Here is a 12,516-nt window from a genome sequence, read left to right on the forward strand (position 1 = left end):
GAGATTCCTCTCATCCAATGCTCTCCTATTCAGAACCTCTGGAGACATCAGAAATTGATTAACTAGGGTGAAAGGGCAAAAACAGAGTCAAATATAAATCCAGTAGTTCCAACCTGAGTGGATGGAGGAAGGATGGTATCCATGGGGGAAAATCTATCAAAGCATATAATCATGTAGGTATCTCAGGGATTTTAAGTAATTTAAATTATGTAAGGATGAAGTCAGAATGTATAATGGTATCCGTTTTTGAGTTCTGGTTTATTTTATAATTTGATTAAATAATTATTCTCTTTCCCTTAGTTGAAAGGGGCTTACCCATCATTTAAAAATGACATTGCTCTTTTTGTACACTAAATATTCTCACATCGTTGAAAGTAAAATTCTTCTGTGGAATGTTTTCTTGCAAATTTTTTCTTTTCTTTCAATAATTGGTTTTCCCTAGACAAAATAAAGTGTTATGCTACATTACAGCCTCACTGTTAGGAACGAAGAGAGAGCAGAAACTGCAGAAAGACCCACGCTTACCACCAAATTGGAGAGTATCCAGGTCCTAGAGGAAGGGTGAGTGACTCACATTATAATTGTTTCTTGTATTCAGATACTGATTACCTTGACTCAGTACTTAAGTATCAGCTCTTGCTTCCTGTTACTCCTCAAAATGGTTTGGTGAAATAAATTTACAAGCTGGGAGATCTTGGTGATTGCAATTGCTTTTCATTTACTTTTCTATTAGCTATGTTAAGCTATCAAGCTAAAATATTGCCCGACTTTTCTCTTTCAAAAATAATGATTGTTCCATGAGTTAGCTCCCCAAATTGCCCTATTTCCTGACTTCTCTTTTCTGATAGTATTTCCTGAAGTTGTTCTCTTTATGTGGGAACAATGTAAAACACACACACAAAAGACATGGAATTATCTAAGTCTGTCAGGAAGGGCACCCAGCTGGCATCCAGCCCCATGTCCTTCAGAACAGACTCTATCCAAGTATTTTATCCAAAATGAGAAGTTGAATGCAGAACTGAATCTCTATAGAATTAAATCAAAACACGAGTAGAATATTTGTGGAATTATAGTGCTTTCTTTTTCTACTTATGAGAAGGTTTTAATGTTGCTGCTTCATAGTAATTTTTCTTCTTTTGAACTTTTTAAATGAATGAAGAAGTTCAGACAGTTTTGAATATTAAAAATTTGTTTAAAATACTTGCTCAAAAAGGTATGTATACCTTCTTTGACTAAGTGGGAAACTTATTAAATAGACCAATGAATGAGAAAACAAGATCAATCCTATATAATAAAAGGCTAATGTGCAAATCGACTGAATGGAGGAACGACTGGTCGCTATGACGTGCACTGACCACCAGGGGGCAGATGCTCAATGAAGGAGCTGTCCCCTGGTGATCAGTGCGCTCCCATAGGGGGAGTGCTGCTCAGCCAGAAGCTGGGCTTACGGCTGGCGAGCACAGTGGTGGTGGCGGGAGCCTCTCCTGCCTCCACAGCAGCGCTAAGGATGTCCGACTGCTGGCTTAGACCCGCTCCCCATGGGCTTTCAGACATCCCCCGAGGGCTCCCGGCCTGCGAGAGGGCACAGGCTGGGCTAAGGGACCCCCTGAGTGCATGAATTTCATGCACCAGGCCTCTAGTTTAACCATAAGAATCTCTAGTTCATTCTTTTACTTCTTCGATGTATTATAAGCAAAGGGAGAAATAACTGGTGGTTTCTCCAGGGAAGTAGTCACTGAAAACCTGAATGTAGATCTCTAAAAAGTCCTCATTGTCATTGTAAGGGCCCTGGGCTCTGTCACTGTGATATCTCCATTCATGGGTAACAATGCATTTATAATACAAGGTGGGCAAAAGTAGGTTTACAGTTGTGAATATGTAATTACTAGAGGCCTGGTGCATGAAATTCATGCATGGGGGAGGGAGGTCCCTCAGCCCAGCCTGTACCCTCTTGCAATCTGGGACCCCTCAGGGGGGTCGGGCTGAAACCGACAATCAGACATTCCTCTCACAATCCGGGACCACTGGCTCCTAACTGCTCACCTGCCTGCCTCCTGATCACCCCTAACCACTCTGCCTGCCTGCCTGATTGCTCCTAACCACTCTGCCTGCCTGCCTGATCGCTCCTAACCATTCGCCTGCCTGCCTGATTGCCCTTAACCACTCTACTTGCCTGCCTGATCACCCCTAACCACTTTCCTGCCTGCCTGATCACCCCTAACCACCTCTGCCTCGGTCCCCACCACCATGGCTTCATCTGGAAGGACGTCCAGAAGGTCGTTCGGCTGTCTGATCTAATTAGCATATTATGCTTTTATTATTATAGATTGCATTACTTTCCACAGGAACAACTGTAAACCTACTTTTGACCCAACCTGTATTTAATAGAATCATTATTAAAGTTTAGGAAAATATGTGACAAGTGCACACAATGTATTTTAGATCAAGTGATAAATGAAAAAAAAAAAACTACTAGAAATGAAAAGAGAAATTGTGTCTTGTGGCTTCAAAATGAAAATCTACATCAGATGCAAATGAAAAATTCAGTTTACCCTTCAAACAATGAATGTAGAGACTGTTTCTACCAACTTGCAATATACAGGGTGTCCCAAAAATGTGTATACACATTTTAACAGCTGTTAACTCAATTGATACTTCTTTCTTTTCAGCCAGACTAAGCTTTAAACAAAATAAATTTATCCTAAAATGCTATTGGAAGTTTGAAAACACAGTTGAAGTACAGACACTACCTTTATAATTATTCAAAGTGTGTATACATTTTAATAGCTGATAGCTCACTTAATTTTCACTCCTTTTCAGGTTTAACTGATTTGAAATAATGCATTAAGCCAAACTTTAAACAAAGAAAATGTATCCACTAGACTTTTTATGGGGATACATAAAAGATAGTTTACTGTACAAAACCGGCAACAGTTGACAAATACTGAAAGAAATGATTCTTGATGTTTGCAATTCCATTGCTTCGAGTTATCAGCAGTGCCTGGACCAGAGCAGTTATCCATTTGAAAACAGGCATTGACAAAAAAAATCATTCATTCCTGTAGATTCTTTTAAATTTTGAAAATGAACTGTGTTAATAAATACCGACTTTATGATCATTCAAAGTGTGACACCCTATAATAAGGTTTGAACAGTTCCAATGTCCATTAGGAATCTGCTGTGACCACATGCATGTATGTATAGCCACTTGCTATTTGAACACTAGGTTCCCTGACATGCGGCTTGCCTCACACTCATTTTTGTCAAGACCCATTAGTCCTGATGGCTGATTTGCCAAAGCCTGAACTGAACTGAGTGACAATGACCACTAGATGGCAGCAATTGAATAGCATTTCTATTTGCTCCTCCAAAGCGCCCCCCCCCCCCGCCCCCCCCCCCCCAAACCTTGGTCAAAGTCACCTTTGATTATGGGCCCATTCTCTCTCTGCAGCCAAAACCCCACTACAGATGAAGTCTTGTCCTGGTCTCAAAATTTTGACAAGATGATGAAGGCCCCGGCAGGAAGAAATCTTTTCCGAGAGTTCCTCCGAACAGAATACAGTGAAGAGAACCTACTTTTCTGGCTTGCCTGTGAAGACTTAAAGAAAGAGCAGAACAAAAAAGTCATTGAAGAAAAGGCCAGAATGATATATGACGATTACATTTCGATACTATCACCAAAAGAGGTAAACAACTGGAAAATATTGATCTGAGTTTCCTAAGACCAAGGGTGAGCCTACAGGCACTTCTGTCCAAGTCGGTAACGGGTAACGCATGGGGTGTGGGCGGATGAGGAGGCTTCCCTGGGGAGAGAATAGGGAGTCCATTGTGAGGATCCCCCTGCGTGTGTGCTTGAAGGCTAGACTTCCCCACTACGCTTGATCATTTGTCTCTGGCTGACTCTGTGGTAGTCTCATTGCTTCTCAGAACTAACACTAGGAAGCCTGTTAAAAATACGATTTGCTGTGACTAGAACCAAAGTGGAAAAGAGTTCGCTTTGGGGCAGTGTTTCTCAAAGTGCGATCCCCGCATCACCTGTGTGACAATCACCGGGAGCATTTGTTTGAAAAGCAAATTCTTGAGGTCTACCCAGGACTTCTGAATCTGACACGTTTGAAATAGCCAGGAGCCTGCACTTTTAACAAGTTTTCCACCTAAAGATGAGTTTGGGAACCTCTGGTAGAGGGCCTCAAACACACACACAAACAGCCACGTTTGTTGATGCTTATGATACATTTTTTACGGAACTGAAGAATGAGCCCTATGATCCATTAAAATCTTGAGCAGAGATGGGTATGGTGATTAGTTTACTTATTCTAGTTTTGCTGTTATTGAAAGTACACGCTATTTTTCCCATTGCCACAATGTACCTAATAAATTAGGAGCATTTCAAGCAAACAAATTAACACCTTTCCATTAACTTTATAAAAATTAGTTTGCTCCTAAGAAATGTCCCTGCTGTTTGAGTTCAAAGCTGTTGGGGAGGGAGGGGTGAGTGGCCTGCCTCCGGTGCTGAGCTCCAGAGCTACTTTCCGGCATCTGAACTCAGAGGTTCCTAGAATGCCTTGTCTTCTGCACACCACCCTCGTAAGCCACTGTGGTTTTTGCCTGTGCATTTAAATGTCCTGACCTCGTACTTTTCTGCTCCCAGAGTTTAGCCTCTAACACTTGATGGGGCCCCAGCTGCCTTACACTCTTACCTTGAAATCTATAAAATGGATTAATGTCTACTTTAGCAATCTCTATGGTTGAAAGTCTATATAAACTACTTCACCTCTAATGAGGTATACCTAAGTAATTCACTTTTTTATTAGATTATAAGTGTCATTGATATCCCAGAGTACGCCAATCGTATTATCTCTTAAAGATGAGAAACCTTGAACTGCATACAAAAAGACTGTTTTGTTTTTTTATTTCCTGTATTAACATTAGAAAGGTATTCATAGCAACAAGGTAGGGAGAATTTTTCTGTAGCCTCGATACATTTATTCCAGGTGCCTTTGTATTTCTAACACCATTATAATTCTGCATCCTAAAAATACATTCTTCAGGCTTCTGGTCTATCGAAAACCTTAGCATTTAACTAATACTGTTTGGATTTTATTAGCACATTAACTTTTTTTTCTCATTTTTAATTTAATATTTTATTGCATGGCAATTACATCAAATAATTAAAGTGTGCCCAGAAACATGCTTCTCTTGCCCATAATCCTACCTAATAATAGACAAACATGGTAATTAACCATACCTCTGACACGCTTCCCATTGGCTAATCAGGGTGATATGCAAATTAACTGCCAACCAAGATGGCGGACGGCAGCCAGACAGCTGAAGTGAACAGGAGGCTTGCTTGCTCCAGTGATGGAGGAAGCCAAGGTTCCCTGCCTGCCGCTGCCGGCCTCTGAGCTGCACTCTATGAAACAATGTTGCAATTATAGAAGCTAAACAAACCCCAGAAACCTGCTTTCAGCCAGCCGGGCCTCAGAGCTGGAGCTGCAACAGTGTTTCAATTATAGAAGCCAAACAAACCCAGATACCTGCTTTCAGCAGCCGAGGTCTCAGAGCTGGAGCTGAGCCTCAGAGCTAAAGCTGGCTCTCAGCTCCAGTGACAGCCATAGAAGGTAAATAAATCCCAGAATAAAAAAAAAAGAAAAAGAAAAAAAGGAGAGGTTGGGAGCTTCAATCACCTGCCAGCCTGAAAACAGTCCTCAGCCCCTCACCCAGACTGGCCAGGCACCCCAGTGGGGACCCCCACCCTGAGGGGGGTGACCAGCTGCAAACAACCATCATCTCCTCATCCAGGCTAGCCAGGCACCCAAGCGGGACCCCCACCCTGATCCAGGACACCCTTCAGAGCAAACCAGCCGGTCCCCACCCGTGCACCAGGCCTCTATCCTATATAGTAAAAGGGTAATATGCAAACTGACCCTAACAGCAGAAAGACTGGGAATGACTGGTCACTATGACATACACTGACCATCAGGGGGCAGATGCTTAATGCAGGAGCTACCCTCTGGTGGTCAGTGCGCTCTCACATGGGAGGAGCTCTGCTCAGCCACAAGCCAGGCTGATGGCTGCCAGTACAGCGGTGGTGGTGGGAGCCCCTCCTGCCTCCTCAGCAGTGCTAAAGATGTCTGACTGCAGTTTAGGCCTGCTCCCTGCTGGCAAGTGGACATCCCCCGAGGGCTGCCGGGCTGCCAGAGGGATGTCTGACTGCCATCTTAGGCCCAATCCCCCAGGGAGCAGGCCTAAGCCAGCAGGTGGTCAACCCCTGAGGGGTCCCAGACTGCGAGAGGGCACAGGCCGGGCTGAGGGACCCTCCCCTCCCCCCCGAGTGCACAAATTTTTGTGCACCGGCCCTCTAGTCTATATAATAAAAGCCCACCAACTGTGATGGTGGAAAAACCAGAACGACTGGTCGCTATGACATGTACTGACCACCAGGGGCAGACAAACATTGCAGGAGCTGCCCCCTGGTGATCAGTGCGCTCCCACAGCTGGAGCTCTGCTCAGCCAGAAGCCAGGCTCATGGCTGGTGAGCACAGTGGCGGTGGCGGGAGCCTCTCCCCCCTCTATGGCAGTGCTGAGGAGCAGGAGATAAGCAGTAAGGAGTGAGCAGGCCGGCCGTTAGGAGCAAGGGGTCCCGGATTGCGAGAGGGTACAGGCTGGGCTGAAGGAATTTTGTACATTGGGTCTCTAGTTATACATAATTACAGAGTCTTACCCAATCCATTTCTCTTCCCAAAATATGTAATACTTAATATGTGTCATCCTAAAATGATAATTGCCTAGATTATCAGTCCATTCCTTTGTACTATCTAGATATCATCTTAAAATGATGACTATTCCATTTTAAAATAATGTTAGTAAAAAGAAAACTTAGTTTCTGTTATAAGTATATATAGTTTCTTTACTTTAGTCAACATTTTCTAATTTTTAGTTTTTTATGGGAAACACTTTCCCATTGTCCTCACAGATCCTGATTTCCATATGTCACTGACGGAGCTTTGCAAAATACTTAATTTTTCACAAAATTACTTCTTCTTTGAGCCATAGTTTAGCAAAATCATAGTTATTGATTATTGAAAGATAAACTATAGGATTTTCATTCTCTTTGTGAGAGTAATGGAGTTTTGTTCTAACATAATTTAGATTTGAACTTGAGTTTCCCACAAGTCATTAAAATAATATTTCCTGATCACAAACACAATCTTTGCTAAATTAAATAGACTAATATTTAGTGTAATAGTCATATCTATGTTCTCCTTTACTTTTTTAAACCTGTAATTAGGTCATACTCACTCTCTAATATTCTGAAAATACTACAAAGAGAGAGAGAGAAAGAGAGAGAGAGAGAGAGAGAGAGAGAGAGAGAGAGAGAGAGAGAGAGAGAGGTAAAATTTAAATTTTTATCATTGTTACTTGTAAATATGCTGACTTGTAAAGAACATAACATAGAATCTAAGTTTTGGACTATATGAAGTGCCTTTGTTTAGCCAGTTGATTGCCTTCCTATCAACATAGTAATCAAAAAGGGATAGTCAAATGGGGGTTTACAGTTGTGAATACAGGAAACACAGGGTTTATTCTTATATTAATAATTTATTAATTATTATAAACCTACTTCTGCCCACTCTTGTATTTGGTTATTGTTTTTCAGCAAAAACAAATAAACCAAAACCATTAGGTATTTGCCATTATAAAAGACAATGGTTAAAAAGTTATGTGTTGAGCCAAAGTGTAGATATAGTATATATTTACGCTTGAACCATGTCAAATGGCTTAACTCACTGATACAGTATAGCATGCCCGTTGTAGCTATCCCAGAGCCCTTTCCAAACTCTTACATCTCTCTGACCTTTCTATGCAAAAACTCATCAATTTCTAGTCAGCCTCAACACATTACCCATTATCTGACAATACTGAGTTATCACCCTTTACAATTTGTTAGCCTGCGCTGGAGAGAGCACGTAGCATTGAGACAGCCCTGACTGGCCAGCGGTGGGGCACTGGACTGGTATGCAGGTGCACAGGATTCTAGTCCTGGCTCTGCTTCACCTGCCTGAGGGACCTGGATAGATTAGTTCACTAAATTCAAAAGGGGCACGGAGAGGAGTAAACCAAATCGGGAACTGCAGCTGCAAGGCCCTTGGACTGCTACTCCACTCTTCCCCCAAATGACACGGTTAATAAATCCCGGGCCTCCTAACTGTGTCCCCAGATTCAACCTCAGAACATCTCACAACACTGTTCTCCGAGCAGCCACCACACACCAAGTGGGGTCGGAATCTCTTCCCATTGAGGGGCTAGATAATCTGGCCTTTCTACCTCTGAAATTCGGTAACTGCTTCCCTTTAGTCCAAATACTTTAAAGAATATGAACATCTGAATCCTTTATAAAGTGGTAGTGAGTAAATACTAAAAATTATCAGGATTTCCTTCTTAACCAGAACTTCATTTTTCTCCACGAGACTTTCATTTTATATTAACTGGGTTGAGTTAATAATGTTTCACTTTGTTAAATGTAGAGAAAGTCTACATTTTTACAATTATTCATATGTATATGATTTATTTATTGCATGGAGCCAATATGCTGAAAATTGCATTGCATTGTTTGTTTTAAGAGCATGTGTTTATGGACTTTTAATAATTCAAACATTATGTTATAAAATAGATGCTTGCAGTCAGGAGTCAATGTAACTACCATTTCTTGCAATAGCATACACTTTAAGAGGAGAAGGGCCAAATTTTAAATTAAAAAATATACTTTAAAAAAACAAATAAAAAATATCATTTCCTTCAAAATTCAATTTTCTTTTTTATGCAATGTCCTCAAAGAAAAAAACAAATGGGGGCAGTAAAGAGGAATTTCGGGCTAATGGCATCCCTGCAGCACATGGCAGATGCTGCTGGCAGCTTATATTTATTACGTATTGAAAAGACAAACCCAACAAAGTACAGAACTTTAATAAAAAGTCTGCTTAAAGGTATTACCAGCCATAAACAGCAGGAGTTATAGAACAAAGAAATCATTATAAATCCCTGCAACAAATGTAAGACTTTTATCTGCATTGATGAAAACTATGTGTGTGGAGATATCTACAGATTCTCTTAGTGATGGCATTGTCTTCAACCAGGACTGCCATCTGCCACTTACCATCCAATGGCACTGAGCAGCTCACTTCAGTGCTCTGCGGCCTCAGCTTGTTTCATAAAGTGATGGTATGGAAAAAGCTCTAAAATCTACAAAATCTATCTGCATGATAATTTTTATAGCAATAAGAATTGTTTGCTTTTTCTGATTTCATCCTAAATTTCCAATTGCTATCCAGGAGGGGGAAAGCAATAAACCTAAACACTAGAATTATCTAAAAAAAAAATGCATGTGTGATAGGCATGTGGATTCTATGTGGACATGTATATTCCTTTTCAAAAAAAAACTATGTGAATTTAGCATTTTCAATAATTTGCATCAGTTTTTATGAACAGGATTCATTTGACTATATTTTCTTAAATTCATTTCTTTGCGCATGCATATCATCATTCAAAAATACTTTATCAAGTGCATGCATATTATCAAGTATTTCTTTTTTTTTTTTTTTATCAAGTATTTCTTATGAGCCAGGTCGCAGGCAGGTTGTCTGGAATATGATAGCGAACAACACAAAAACCATTGGCCTATCCCTATGGAGCACACATCTTTGGAAGACAGACAAATCATGTCCAAAACAAGTGACTAAAGTTTGTGATAAACATATGGTGGAGGTAGAGGTCGAATGATGTAGTTTAGAATAGGGGTAGTCGGGTAAGGTCACTCTGATTAGATAAAATTCAACTTGTTACAAAGTCTAAATACATTGGGTTTGATCAAAAAAGTGTCATCATACTTATGGCCAATTATTGTTACCTTACATTGGGGATAACTTTGTAGTTGGTGAAATGGTCAATGGTCTTACTATTTTATTCCAATATGAGTCTCAAAGTAATATGTTAGCCAGTAGGACAGATGGCATCATTTTATAGCAAAGAAAACTTACTCCCAAGAACGTAAAACGGACTCTTCAAGGCCATTAGAATTGTATTCTTGTGGAGAGAGAACATAAGCCCAAGGTCTTCTGATTCCAAATGCGGTGTTCTCCCGACTACAACATGCTGGTTCGTTATTCCATTGTCTAGTACTTTCTTCATGACTATAGATTCCTATGGACCCCACCTTAGAACTTGAGGCAAATGAGAAATAGCAACCTTCACTGCATGCCTGAACTTGGACAAGCAAGGTGAACTGTCCCATCATACACTAGCAAGAATATGGCTACTGCCCTTTATCCTACCAATGATCTGTGCTCCAAGAACTAAATGCCAACAAGTGTTTGCAGTCTGTGATTGTTTTCAGTAGAAATAATTGACGCAAAATACAGCTAAAAGTGCTCATGGTAAAAATTTCTCAAAACAGATGGGAGAATCAGCTATTCTTTAAATCAGTGGTTCTCAACCTTCCTAATACCGTGACCCTTTCATACAGTTCCTCATGTTGTGGTGACCCCCAATTTCATTGTTACAAATTGAACATAATTAAAGCATAGTGATTAATCACAAAAACAAAACCAAAAAAGAAAAAATCTTTCAGTACTTTACATAGAATTCTAACAACTTCAGTAAAATTAAAATGCAGAAAAAATGGGAGGATCTTAATCATGATATGCAAAAAATTGTCTAAGGATTAACGTAACTTGCTTAATGAGGGGTATCTATGAGGAAAAAGTACTTTCAGTGAAAATTCATTTTAGTGTAATTCTGCCAAAAATCAGTCAAAATGTCTATTGCATCTTAATGGCTAGCACAGAAAGGCAGCACCCTTTTGGCAGTAGTCATTTACCTTTTTAAAAAATATATATTTTTTTATTGAATTCAGAGAGGAAGAGAGAGGGAGAGAGAGATAGAAACATCAATGATGAGAAAGAATCATTTATCGGCTACCTCCTGCACACCCTACACTGGGAACTGAGCCTGCAACCCGGGCAGGTGCCCTGACCAGGAATCAAACCATGACCTCCTGGTTCATAGGTCAGTGCTCAACCATGAGCCACACCAGCCGGGCAGTATACATCTTTCTTAATGTTCTCCTCCATAGGGTAGGAAAGCTGGTAGGAATAGGTATGGTATAGAACAGGGGTGGGCAAACTTTTTGACTCGAGGGCCACAATGGGTTCTTAAACTGGACCGGAGGGCCGGAACAAAAGCATGGATGGAGTGTTTGTGTGAACTAATATAAATTCAAAGTAAACATCATTACATAAAAGGGTACAGTCTTTTTTTTTTTTTTTTATTCATTTCAAACGGGCCGGATCCAGCCCGCGGGCCGTAGTTTGCCCACGGCTGGTATAGAACATAGTGTGAGCCAGGTTCTCCCAACTCACACTGGCAAGATTAGTCTTCATCCTCCCTCCCTTTACCTCCACATTCATGTTGAACCTGTAGCTCTCATTACATTTTCCTCCCAACTAGTTGGTGGAGTTGCCAGTGGATATTTTTGTATGTGCAAGTCACTTGCTTTTCTTCTTGCCTGTCTCCTACTCCCCATGGGAAGGAAAGCTCCCAAATTCACAGAGGCCTGCCACAAAGTCACTGATGCCTTTTCGGAGCTTCCGTTGCCACCTCTCAACACTGCCCGCATCTCCAGCACTGCTGATAACACTGCCAGTTAAATCCTGCCAAACCTATTGGTGCTGTCTTGTGCCCCATCCCACTTAAACTCTGTCATTGCTTCATTGCTGCACTGTACCCCTCCTTCGGCCACTTAGATGCCAGTCCCTGAGGACTAAGAAAAGAATTTCCATGGCCCAAGGGCAGCTCTGTCTGTGCTACTTAACTTTCTGTTCCTGTAGAATGAGTTTTTTACAGGAAACTCCTCAGTCCCTCCTGCACTGGACCCCACACACGATGGCCTCGTAAGCCATCCAGTCGTTCCTGAGTCCTAGGGGGACGATGGCTCAGCACCCATGCTGGGAGCCACTCCCACTAACTTGTGTTAGAGGTGTCCCACAGTCTGAAGCACAGAGATGCCACAAGATGAAACTATAGATTGTTAGACCCATGGGGTTTATCCTTGTTATTTGACCTCTCTACACTCCTTTTGACTGACCGACAACCTTTTCAAACAAACAACCAGATATGAAGGTAAATATTTTATTTTATTTTTTTCATCATCCTGTATGTATTTATGGAGCACCTTTTACACATACTGCAGCTGGGAGTGGGGGGGGGGGGGCTGTACAGATTTAGTGTAAGACTTTGTGCGGATCTCAGTGAGTTTGTATTTTTAGCTTTTTAAATTGAATTTATTGGAGTTAAATTGGACATTGGTTAATAAAATGATGTAGGTGTACAATTCTATCATACATCATCTGTATATTGTATTGTGTGTTCTCCACCCCAAAGCCAAGTCTCCTTCCATTACCATCCATCCCCCCTGTACAATCTTCTACCTCCCCTCACTCCCCTTTCCCTTTGGTAATC

The 12,516-nt window shown here is 41.1% G+C and overlaps 1 protein-coding gene across 3 annotated transcripts in view; it reads left to right on the forward strand.

The window, feature by feature from the left end:
* Window positions 1–12,516, forward strand: part of RGS17 (regulator of G protein signaling 17) — an 89,548-nt gene that overhangs the window by 64,936 nt on the left and 12,096 nt on the right. For 2 of the 3 annotated variants that reach the window (XM_036316521.1, XM_036316523.1), the window contains 2 exons: window positions 472–561; window positions 3,452–3,686. In XM_036316521.1, the coding sequence (XP_036172414.1) occupies window positions 472–561; window positions 3,452–3,686 (325 nt within the window). The remainder of the gene's footprint in view (window positions 1–471; window positions 562–3,451; window positions 3,687–12,516) is intronic. The other variant, XM_036316522.1, reaches the window with a different exon arrangement.

The sequence above is a fragment of the Myotis myotis genome, unplaced genomic scaffold (assembly GCF_014108235.1).
Source record: "Myotis myotis isolate mMyoMyo1 unplaced genomic scaffold, mMyoMyo1.p scaffold_m19_p_7, whole genome shotgun sequence".
NCBI lineage: Eukaryota > Metazoa > Chordata > Mammalia > Chiroptera > Vespertilionidae > Myotis > Myotis myotis.